Source organism: Engystomops pustulosus, chromosome 3 (genome assembly GCF_040894005.1).
Source record: "Engystomops pustulosus chromosome 3, aEngPut4.maternal, whole genome shotgun sequence".
NCBI classification, from domain to species: Eukaryota; Metazoa; Chordata; class Amphibia; order Anura; family Leptodactylidae; genus Engystomops; species Engystomops pustulosus.
The window spans coordinates 198,842,078-198,854,058 of NC_092413.1; the positions used below are offsets into that span (position 1 = coordinate 198,842,078).

The 11,981-nt window shown below is 44.1% G+C and overlaps 2 protein-coding genes across 5 annotated transcripts in view; both read left to right on the forward strand.

The window, feature by feature from the left end:
- ASAP2 (ArfGAP with SH3 domain, ankyrin repeat and PH domain 2) overlaps positions 1-10,511 on the forward strand; it is a 146,207-nt gene extending 135,696 nt beyond the window's left edge. For 3 of the 4 annotated variants that reach the window (XM_072143548.1, XM_072143549.1, XM_072143551.1), the window contains 8 exons: positions 1,117-1,230; positions 2,471-2,720; positions 4,287-4,454; positions 4,945-5,107; positions 6,985-7,037; positions 8,038-8,141; positions 8,515-8,637; positions 9,972-10,511. In XM_072143548.1, the coding sequence (XP_071999649.1) occupies positions 1,117-1,230; positions 2,471-2,720; positions 4,287-4,454; positions 4,945-5,107; positions 6,985-7,037; positions 8,038-8,141; positions 8,515-8,637; positions 9,972-10,046 (1,050 nt within the window). In that variant the 3' untranslated portion in view covers positions 10,047-10,511. The remainder of the gene's footprint in view (positions 1-1,116; positions 1,231-2,470; positions 2,721-4,286; positions 4,455-4,944; positions 5,108-6,984; positions 7,038-8,037; positions 8,142-8,514; positions 8,638-9,971) is intronic. The other variant, XM_072143550.1, reaches the window with a different exon arrangement.
- LOC140122554 (isoamyl acetate-hydrolyzing esterase 1 homolog) overlaps positions 1-11,981 on the forward strand; it is a 92,108-nt gene that overhangs the window by 39,098 nt on the left and 41,029 nt on the right. The window lies entirely within an intron of this gene.

The window sequence follows — 11,981 nt, forward strand, 5'->3', positions numbered from 1 at the left end:
AAATCGTGTGACAGATTCCCTTTAATGGCATTACCACAGAATGAAGCAGGGCTGCCCGTGTGGAGAGTCACATGTGCTTTCCATTCAAGCTAGCAAGAAGGTAAGACGGGATAAAAAAAATTACCCCCTTAGGAAAACATGATTGTGCCTAATTAGCATATTAAGGCCGCATTCACACAGCCGTTCAGGGGGCTTATATTCGGCGACGTATATATGCCGCATATACGTCCCCATAGGCCGGCAATGAGTGCACAGCGACGTACGGAGCGGCACCGTAACGTGGCCGTGAAAAGACATGTCCTATCTTTTCTCCGCATACGGTGCCGTACGCCATATGTTCCTATGGAGAGGGGCGGGAGTGAGCTGCGCTCACCTCCTCCTCCTCTCCCCGGCGCCGTCATGTGCCCGCCGTGCTACGGTACGGCGGGCAAAGGCAGTGTGATTGCTCCCTCAGTGATAAAACTAACAACGTTGAATATTCGGAAACTGTGGTGGCTAAAGAAAAAATTCTAAGTGTTCTGTAATCTTTTATGAAACTTGTATGAAAGGGGATTTCCTATACGGAACATTCATCTCCTATCTAAGTCATAGGGGATAAATATATAATCACAGATGATCTGCTAGGTGGAACAGGGACTGCAAGTTACTTTTGGCATTGGAACTGTGTTGATAAGTCCTATAGAAGTCAATGGAACCTGTGAAGAAGGGTTTGTCCACTTTCCAAAACAAATGTTAAGTCTTCAGAAACTAAATAGCTTCAGGCCACACTGCGGAGCCCTCTCTGGTGTCCATGGTTGACTTTGTAAAGTCAATTCATCACCCATGGTCCTCCGTAGTGGCACAGATGCTAAAAGTACTCAGCACAGAAAGTAGTAGATGACCTGAATCTGTGATTGTCCTAAACCGTATCATTGCAAGTGCAGTAGGAGAAGAAGCCGTCATATATCCACCAGTGAAGTTGTATGCTTTATACCGTGTCATTACATGTATGACTTTTCTGAAATCTGGAAAGTGGGCAGCCCTTTATCATCCGTCTTTTGAACCATCCTTTAGCCATGTATAAAAGATTGTCAGACTTATATTTTACCTCCTCATTGACTTGCTGTGCTCTCTCAGTTGATACAGGCTTTATCCGGGCGCTTCAATTCTCATGTCCACGTGGAATATGAATGGAGGTTGCATCACGTAGACCTGGATGAAAGCGATGACGATGTGGATGATAAGATTCAGGTTCGTTTCACCTCCCCTTTCTTGCTGTTGAGTATGAATACATACTGGCCCCTGTGAAAACTGCTTGCGCATGTATTTAAGAAATGTCAGCGCCGGGTTTGTGTCTCACAAGACTCATTTGTGGTGCGGCTGCACACAAATTTCTGCACATAAAGGGGCATTCCGGTGCACAGTCGGACCTTGTGCCACATTTAACATGCAGAGTCTGACAGAATTGTGTTGCTCGCACTATGTTAAAGGTGCACCCAAAAAAAGTTGGTGCGATCTGTCAGAGCAGTGCAGAAAGTGCGCCAAAAAAACAGAATCTGGCACCCCCTGTACACTATTTTTTTTAAATAATTTTTTTAATAATAATAATCTTTCTTTATATAGTGAAATCATATTCCGTAGCGCTTTACAAATTATAAATACAAATATAATAAAACATGACAGAGCACAAACATTCATATGGAACAAAAGGATTGAGGTCCCTGCTCGCAAGAGCTTACAGTCTATAAGGAAGAGTGGGGTCACAAGAGGTAAAAAGCTTACATAATGGTTCAGACATTCTTAAGGGAATAGAACAAAATATCATAAATAGAAGTGCTGTCGCTTGACCCAGTCATCAGTTGTCATCTTATATACAATGTCCAAGGTGAATGGGACTGCAGAGAAGCTTGGTGCCTGCTGGGTGCTTGGTGACAGATGGGAGGAGGACACAGGATGGGTTAGTAAAGAGAGTTAAAACTTCATGCAGTTAGGGAGTGTGATAGGCTGCCTATAGAGATGGGTTTTAAAAGCAGGTTTGAAGCTTTGGAGGGTGGGTATTAGTCTGATAGTCCGGGGCAGAGCATTCCAGAGAATAGGTGCAGCTCTAGAGAAGTCTTGGACTTGGACATACATGCACCCTATGGGCATTTTTTGGACATTTTAATTATACAAAGGATCTTCGCATAGTTCCTGACGTCTTGGCCTGGAAAATAATTCAGAAATCTATTACATCTACTTAGTATGAATTAACGTGGTCATCCAGCTATTACAGAACTACAACTACTACTAAAAGTTGTAGTTTTGCAAAAGCTGGCGGGTCTCCATCAATGCTAAATTCAGCAGAACCCTGTGTCTTCTATGCAGTGAGAAAGCTTACAAACCTCTTTAGATCACCTTACTATTTAGTATTCAGTTATTGCCATTTTTATAGTTTTGTCTCCACATTTTCCTCTCTAAACTTTTTCTTTTGTTAAAATCTGTGATCTTGTAGCAGCCAAGTCCCAACCGCCGGGAAGACAGACCAGTCAGTCTGTACCAACCTGGAGCAAATTCAGTACAATCTAGTGTTGCCTCACTGGCCAGAGATGCAGCAAACATCGCCAAGGACAAACAGAGAAGCTTCTTGCCAAATATCATCCAGAATGAAACTTATGGTGCCGTCCTCAATAACAACTCCTCCCCGGGCAGCACAGCGGGTACTGCTCCTGCTCCTCCTCTACCCCCAAGAAACGTCACAAAAGGTAACAAAGCAAAGGGTTTACCGTCTGTCCCCAAATACTCCAAAGTCTGTCGACAAAACAAGCGACGTGTTACAGCACAACACAGACAAGTACTTCATTCTTCTTTGTCCTCGATGTAAAGGGACAACTTGGTCATACGTTGTACTATTATTACACAACTCTATTCATTTTGATTGTCATTGTGTAGGTATTTACCTACGAGGGCACATCTGTGCCGATCCAGGCAGAGCTTGGCTGTAATCCACAAGCCTGTGTTGGTCTGGAACATGTTTTTGCCAACCCTGGTTAAAATATAAAAAAAAAAAATAGGAAAAAAAGATTCAGACATCCATAGTGGTCTAGGATAGAGAAAAGGGATAGGACCTGGTGTTATGTCCGCAGGCTCTGACTTACAGGAATATGAATGGATTAGTTTTTATGCTATTCTGAGGATGTCGGTGCGCAGATCAGTTTCTAGTAGACCATTATCTGTCATTGGGTTTAGAAGTACAGCGTAGTATTGGGATTCTTATAATCATAAAGCCATTGGATTATGGCATGTCCCACACATTAAGATAACGGAAGTAACAGTCACTCATAAAAAAGGCACTAGGAGCTGCTTACTAAAGTTACCAGCTCCTAGCGCTAGCCCATTTTTAGTAGTGATAAACTGCTAGCTTTATTGTAACCCTCTGATAAAGCTAGCAGACACTGCCGCAACATACAATAGGAACACTCGACCGCACTCAGTGGTCTTGAGTATTCATGAGGGGACGGTCTGAAGCGCTGCTTCTTCCCCAGGCCGCCCCGAGGCGCCGCTTCTTCCCCAGGCCGCCCCGAGGCGCCGCTTCTTCCCCAGGCCGCCCCTCTCACTCCATAGGTCACTCCTTAAGCAGCTCCTAGTGCCTTTTTTTTATAGGTGACAGGTCCACTTTAATGTAGGAAGTCACCAACACAAATATTTAATTTTTCTTTATTATTTTGGAGATGGAAATACTACTATAAACAATGTTGGTGCCCTGCAATTTGTTATTTAGTCCTGGAATATGGGCATACCAGACACATCCCTGTCCAATCAAATTAATGTGTTATCTGTTTTTTTTTTCACATTTTTCTAGACTACTGTACGAGTCCGTGCTTATCCAGTAGATCTTGTAAATTTCTTCTGACTTGCATAAACTTGCATGCATGGGTCATATGCAGATTCCACAGAGGCTTCTGCTAAACTGTGATCATGGATGACTGACCACCACAGGGATCAGCAATCCCCTGGACACTTATGTGTTTGCAGCCTTTATCTCTGAGTCAATCAAGGATTCCTCAGTCTCCCTAAATTAAACCCTAAAGGCTTTTTTTGCACTCTGGGTATAATGGGTATATAACAAGTGTCCGTCTTGGGCTGGACCCATGCAGGCTTGTGGTCTGTACTGTCCTTCCTGTGGTGTACTTTGAATGTGAATGGAGCAGCCATATAGAAATAAGGGTATACATGTAATGTGAGCTACATGAACTGTTGTATGTCTGCTGTGTGTTGTGTGTGATATATGGAAATCTTTCCTCCACCCTCTTGATTTTTGTCCCCTCTAGTACAGTCGACCATATTTGGCGGTAGTATACACATCGCCCCTTCAAATACCCCAGCGTGGAAATCTCATCCACTAGGACATGAGAGTGGCAGCAGACAGAGGTCGTCATCTGACCCGCCAGCTATTCATCCCCCGGTGCCACCAATGCGTGTCACCTCTACCGCCACAAGTACGTGACCTCCTGCCGACCACTCACCAGCACCGTGCTTAATGCATTGCTTGCTATAGAACTGTATGAGATCCACATTGTTAGCGCTTCATCCACTGCATCGTGTGTTATGTGTCCTTGTATCTAACCGTGTGAGCTTCACCCCCTCCATGTGACCATGGGCTTTGTCGCAGTGTAAGTGGCTGTCGTAATCTCCTCTTTCTACTTGCAATGCATTACTGGCAATTGCAAGACAACGGGTACTTCAGCAGGGGACTTCTTCTCGGAGCTCTCCTCCAGTGATATTCACTATTAGTCCCCCATCCACCACAACAATTCCCCTACCCAAACCTTTTCACTGAATGTATTGTAACAGTGAACATGTATGGGGTGCTTTCTCTGTTCCTTCACTTGGTAGAGCCTGGTCAGAGGTTGCACCTCCAGGGCACGTTATTCACTGTATATACTTGTATGTATTACACAGTCTATAAGTTTGCTTTCTCTCTTACAGACCATCCTCCAGCTCCTGTGGTAAAAACAGCCAGCGTTCTAGAAGCCTTGAGCCAACACGCCAAACCCAACCAGCCACCCCCAGTTCCGCAGAACAAACCAGCTCCCCCTCCAGTCCCACCACAGCCACCCAACAGGTTGCCGCAGAGAAAGCTGGTTCCAGGGTGAGTACTAGGCCTATGCCATTCATCATGAATACTTCTGAAGTAACTTTGTAAGTGCACACATCATCATTGGTTGTTGTTTGACCTAGAAGATTACAAGATCAGTGACAAGGCTTAAGAAAAACATACTGGGGCACATTTACTTACTCCATCCCTGGAGTTTGCCAAAAGTGCATTGTCCAACAATAATGCACTGTGCCGCTATTCACTAGGATCAAGTGCCCGATATCCTGCATGTGTCACTTCCCCGTTTTGCTCAACTGAGTTTACCTTCTATTTTGTGCTGCATGTAAGTGCATTGTCTTACGACATAATTTGAAAGTCAAATCCCGCGCTCAGTCCGAATCAGTCGGGTCCCCCGACGGTACTTCGTGTCACATGAAAGCCAGCGCAGCTGCACCCAAAATCCCAGCGCAGACACCTGTTAAATATATATCCAAGCCATGTAATCCCTGAAAAAGGTGCAAAGCCCGACGAAAGTGCAGTGCGCAACCCTTAGTAAATGAGCCCCAAGAGGACTACTGTACATTAGGTACGGTACACAAAAATAGTTTCTCCCTGTAATGTATCATAGGCATCGCAGACATACCCTACATGGCGGCTTTAAATATACACTCACCGGCCACTTTATTAGGTACACCATGCTAGTAACGGGTTGGACCCCCTTTTGCCTTCAGAACTGCCTCAATTCTTCGTGGCATAGATACAACAAGGTGCTGGAAGCTCCTCAGAGATTTTTGACCATATTGACATGATGGCATCACACAGTTGCCGCAGATTTGTCGGCTGCACATCCATGATGCGAATCTCCCGTTCCACCACATCCCAAAGATGCTCTATTGGATTGAGATCTGGTGACTGTGGAGGCCATTTGAGTCCAGTGACCTCATTGTCATGTTCAAGAAACCAGTCTGAGATTATTCCAGCTTTATGACATGGCGCATTATCCTGCTGAAAGTAGCCATCAGATGTTACAGGGTACATTGTGGTCATAAAGGGATGGACATGGTCAGCAACAATATTTAGGTAGGCTGTGGCGTTGTACCAAGGGGCCCAAAGAGTGCCAAGAAAATATTCCCCACACCATGACACCACCACCACCAGCTTGAACCGTTGATACAAGGCAAGGATGGATCCATGCTTTCATGTTGTTGACGCCAAATTCTGACCCTACCATCCGAATGTCGCAGCAGAAATCGAGACTCATCAGACCAGGCAACGTTTTTCCAATCTTCTACTGTCCAATTTCGATGAGCTTGTGCAAATTGTAGCCTCAGTTTCCTGTTCTTAGCTGAAAGGAGTGGCACCCGGTGTGGTCTTCTGCTGCTGTAGCCCATCTGCCTCAAAGTTCGATGTACTGTGCGTTCAGAGATGCTCTTCTGCCTACCTTGGTTGTAACGGGTGGCGATTTGAGTCACTGTTGCCTTTCTATCAGCTGAAACCAGTCTGTCCATTCTCCTCTGACCTCTGGCATCAACAAGGCATATCCGCCCACAGAACTGCCGCTCACTGGATGTTTTTTCTTTTTCGGACCATTCTCTGTAAACCCTAGAGATGGTTGTGCGTGAAAATCCCAGTAGATCAGCAGTTTCTGAAATACTCAGACCAGCCCTTCTGGCACCAACAACCATGCCACGTTCAAAGGCCTCAAATCACCTTTCTTCCCCATACTGATGCTCGGTTTGAACTGCAGGAGATTGTCTAAATGCACTGAGTTGCCGCCATGTGATTGGCTGATTAGAAATTAAGTGTTAACGAGCAGTTGGACAGGTGTACCTAATAAAGTGGCCGGTGCGTGTAGTTTTCTTATTTTAGTTGTTTTTAGATTCAAGACTAAAACTTCTATCTAATATGTGTTTGTGATCATTTTTCATCAGGGGCGAGAAGCCTGCTCCAGGGGGTAAGATCCCAACGCCATTACCAAATCCGGGTGAGTTATCTTATGTCTGCAAATGTAATGTCACTGCACCAAGACATAGGTATAGGCACAAGTGTAGCGCTGCCAGATGATGATGCATTCACATGTGCTATATACTGTACATACATTATAACTCCTGGGCCCCAGGGCTTAAGTCTGTGGCAAGGGGGTCACCCAGCTATCAAGCCATTTAGGGTATAATCACACACAGTAGATTTGTAGTAGATTTGTAGTAGATTTGTAGTAGATTTGTAGTAGATTTGTTTATTCCCTAGATTGAAGAAGGCTGTCAGACTTTTTACACTGAATGCAGATGGTTGATGTGACAATGATAACTTTGACAAAACTGCGTAAGGTTAGGACCTTGCAGGCAGCATCAGTATTGCTGCTATAAATATGGATCCGAATTAAAGGAAAACTACTATTAGAATCAGGCATGGATAAACCGGGGACACTTATAAATAGATCCGGAGACCATGGCTGTGGTAATCTTCTTATATTTCTTATCCATGGCCTCCTTCCTTTTTAAATTAACTTTTATAATTATGCTAATGATCAAGAAGGGCACCAGTGGGTACTACCAGAGCACCCTCAGTACTGCATCTTCACAGGCTGTTACACTGTCTTCCCCCCTGCACTCAGCTTTCTTTCTGCCTGTTGTAATATCACAAAGGAGGGGCTCTACTAAGACCCCCAGGGTTCTTCTGGCTCATTAGCATAATGTTAAAAGTGGACTTTAGAATGCAGGAGACCATGGTTAACAAATATAGGAAGATTACCACAGTCACGGTGCCTGGAGTAAGTGTCCCTAGTTTATCATGATGGATTTAGATTTGCATTAAGCAAGACCTTCAGCGGGAAATCTGGTGCGTGTAATGTGTGACTTCGTATGCACAATAATTTACACTGCTGTAACCATCTGTTTTATAAAGAGATAGACATAGGAAAGGCATATGCACTTCTGTTTTTGGCTGGAATATGCCCTCCATAACCATTTGTGTCTTGTCTGCAGCTAGTGGAGATGCACTGCCTGACGCCCCCTCTCATCCTGGACCTAAGCCGGGTGCCACAGTGCCTATACAGCCACCCGCACCGATGCCACGCAAATCTCAACTGGCAAGTAACAGTAGTAATATTTCTACCATTGGGGATGCCCTCAAATTCACAATGAACCCTAATCCATATCTAGAAGCAGCACTCCTCCTAGTAATTTATTAATTGACACCTAGGTGTTACCAGCCCTGTAAGGGTTGGCAAACGTGTAAAACCCTGTTGTCAGTTAATTCATAAATGTTCCAGAAGAATAACAGAGGGGCCGCAAATATCTAACAAAATAATTCCACAATTTATTGTGGGAGGGGATTCCAGTATATGAATTTATGAATTTTTATTTCTAGGAATTCTACATGTTTTGGCAGCTGGAATATGTATTTAGTATTTGTTTTCTTCTTCTGCATGTTTTATAATATTATGTCACTTATACCCACAGGCAAAGGTGAAGCCAAAGAGGGTGAAAGCGATATATAACTGTTCAGCGGACAACCCGGATGAACTGACGTTCACAGAGGGAGAGATCATTGTGGTGGATGGGGAAGAGGACCACGAGTGGTGGGTAAGTGCGCATGTCTGAGACACAGGTGCAATTGTACAGGGACTCCTAGAGAGCAAAGGTTGTTGCAGTACAGCACAGATGCCAAGGAGCTACATAGTGAAATAAATTAATGGATGAAGATTTTTTTTTATTGGTGACCTAATGCATATTCATCAGCGATCTGACTTTAACAAAGAAATCAGTGGCGTTCCGTGGGCCATGATTAAGGGCACTACGTGCGCTTGGAAAGCGTAGGAAATTTTCACCTTTCATGCAAAGATGTGTTGCTGTGATTTTATTGAATTGAATTAAAAAAAAAAAAGGAAGATTTTTAATCCACTCTTGGTGCGGAACGCCACCGATTTCTTTTCTAGGCGAACTGCAGACCAGTCGAGGATATTGGTGAGCAGAAAAACTTTGTGTTATATCTGCTATCTGACGTCTGAAATAGATTTCTATTCATATCAATGGGGTGGGGTTTTTTTTTTTTGTAAACATAACAAACCACTCAAACATTAGTGTGAACAGAGCCTTACTGGTATATGTGTGTACTGAACACGCTAAGGGAGATCTATAGAAAGCTATAGTCAGAGTTTACAGAACTGCACATAACTACAGGCAGTCCCCGGGTTACATAGAAGATAGGGTCTGGAGGTTTGTTCTTAAGTTGAATTTGTATGTAAGTCGAAACTGTATATTTTATAATGGAAGTTCTAGACAATTTTTTTTCTTTTGCCCCAGTGACAATTGGAGTTTCAAAATTTTTGGTGTAATTGGACCAAGAATTATCAATAAAGCTTCATTACAGACATCTTACAGCTGATCATTGCAGCCTGGGACTATAGTAAAGCATCCAGAGACTTCACCAGAGGTCACAGTGGGCAGAGGGGTCCGTCTGTAACTATGGGTTGTCTGTAAGTCGGGTGTCCTTAAGTAGGGGACCGCCTGTAATGGATTTTTTGTAACCCTTTACAGTCTCTTTAAGAAACCCCACTATTCACTTTGTGTGGTTGGTTTCGCACTCCAAAAGTTACAGTTCCCCTTTAAGTAGCTGTTTGCGCTCAGTTGATTCATTGAATTATACCTTGTGCAGGGCCTAAAGAGAGGAGCAGGACTCCAGGTTCTAGGAATACTGTGAAAAAGAGTCCTGTATTATTTAACAAATCCGCTTTGACTGGTGTGTTCCTGGTCTTTCCCTTCTATCTCATGAGATATTTATATTATAATCTACTCTTTCCAAAGCCAGCATAATCTACACCCACCGAATACACCCATCTGTTACCCTCATTAGATATGTTGTGCTATTTACATGTATTTTCGTCTAATATCGCCATTTTTTGTTTCCCTTGTGACAGATCGGCCACATAGAAGGCGAGCCGTCCCGCAGAGGAGCCTTCCCGGTGTCTTTCGTGCACTTCTTTGCTGAATAAGCCATCCAATACTGCAGCGGATGTGTGCCCGGAGCGTCCACCTGCTAACACTCCTATGCACTGACTTACGCTGGGACTCTCCATTGTATATTTATTCTTCCTTGTAAGGAAATATGTTGCCAATCGGATGTAGATATTCCTGTTAAACACTAGAGATTTCGGCAGTCTTCTCCTTCTTGTACTCTTGTATCTTTTGTACCATCCTAGCTTTATATGACCAGTGGTTTATAAAAGCTGTATCTATCTTCTAGATCCTCTCCTTGTTACAGAGGAACCGAATTACATTGCAGGGCAATGCACTCTTAGACTCACCTGCAGCTAAATGGTTAATGACTCTTAGGAATCCATGTTGTTTTTCTACATAATGTAATTAACTTTACTTTTTTTATGGAACTAATCGTTTAGCTCTGTGTGATTTGCTAATAAATAACCCGACCAATCCAATAAATCTCTATATTGCCTGGATTCAGCTCTTACATTATACACTGCCTGTCTGGATTCACCTCCTGTCTTTTACTACATCATCAGCCAGACATCCCTGACCATAAATAGCTGCAGATGGAGGGTCATGTGACATCTATCTGTCCAAGAGAAATTACCCTGCCAGGATACTATCATAAGGTCCTGGTAGGGAGATTGTTCATGGACAGTTAGAGATCACATGGCCCTCCATCTGCAGCCATTGTATGGTCAGGAATCTATGGCTGATGAGGTAAAAGACAGGAGGCTTCACTTTACATATCAAGAAAGTGGAGCAGAACTATTACTAGATGTACACTCACCGGCCACTTTATTAGGTACACCATGCTAGTAACGGGTTGGACCCCCTTTTGCCTTCAGAACTGCCTCAATTCTTCGTGGCATAGATACAACAAGGTGCTGGAAGCTCCTCAGAGATTTTGGTCCATATTGACATGATGGCATCACACAGTTGCCGCAGATTTGTCGGCTGCACATCCATGATGCGAATCTCCCGTTCCACCACATCCCAAAGATGCTCTATTGGATTGAGATCTGGTGACTGTGGAGGCCATTTGTGTCCAGTGACCTCATTGTCATGTTCAAGAAACCAGTCTGAGATGATTCCAGCTTTATGACATGGCGCATTATCCTGCTGAAAGTAGCCATCAGATGTTACAGGGTACATTGTGGTCATAAAGGGATGGACATGGTCAGCAACAATACTCAGGTAGGCTGTGGTGTTGCAACGATGCTCAATTAGTACCAAGGGGCCCAAAGAGTGCCAAGAAAATATTCCCCACACCATGACACCACCACCACCAGCCTGAACCGTTGATACAAGGCAGGATGGATCCATGCTTTCATGTTGTTGACGCCAAATTCTGACCCTACCATCCGAATGTCGCAGCAGAAATCGAGACTCATCAGACCAGGCAACGTTTTTCCAACCTTCTACTGTCCAATTTCGATGAGCTTGTGCAAATTGTTGCCTCAGTTTCCTGTTCTTAGCTGAAAGGAGTGGCACCCGGTTCGACGTACCGTGCGTTCAGAGATGCTCTTCTGCCTACCTTGGTTGTAACGGGTGGTGATTTGAGTCACTGTTGCCTTTCTATCAGCTCGAACCAGTCTGCCCATTCTCCTCAGGCATCAACAAGGCATTTCCGCCCACAGAACTGCTGCTCACTGGATGTTTTTTCTTTTTCGGACCATTCTCTGTAAACCCTAGAGATGGTTGTGCGTGAAAATCCCAGTAGATCAGCAGTTTCTGAAATACTCAGACCAGCCCTTCTGGCACCAACAACCATGCCACGTTCAAAGGCCTCAAATCACCTTTCTTCCCCATACTGATGCTCGGTTTGAACTGCAGGAGATTGTCTTGACCATGTCTACATGCCTAAATGCACTGAGTTGCCGCCATGTGATTGGCTGATTAGAAATTAAGTGTTAACGAGCAGTTGGACAGGTGTACCTAAT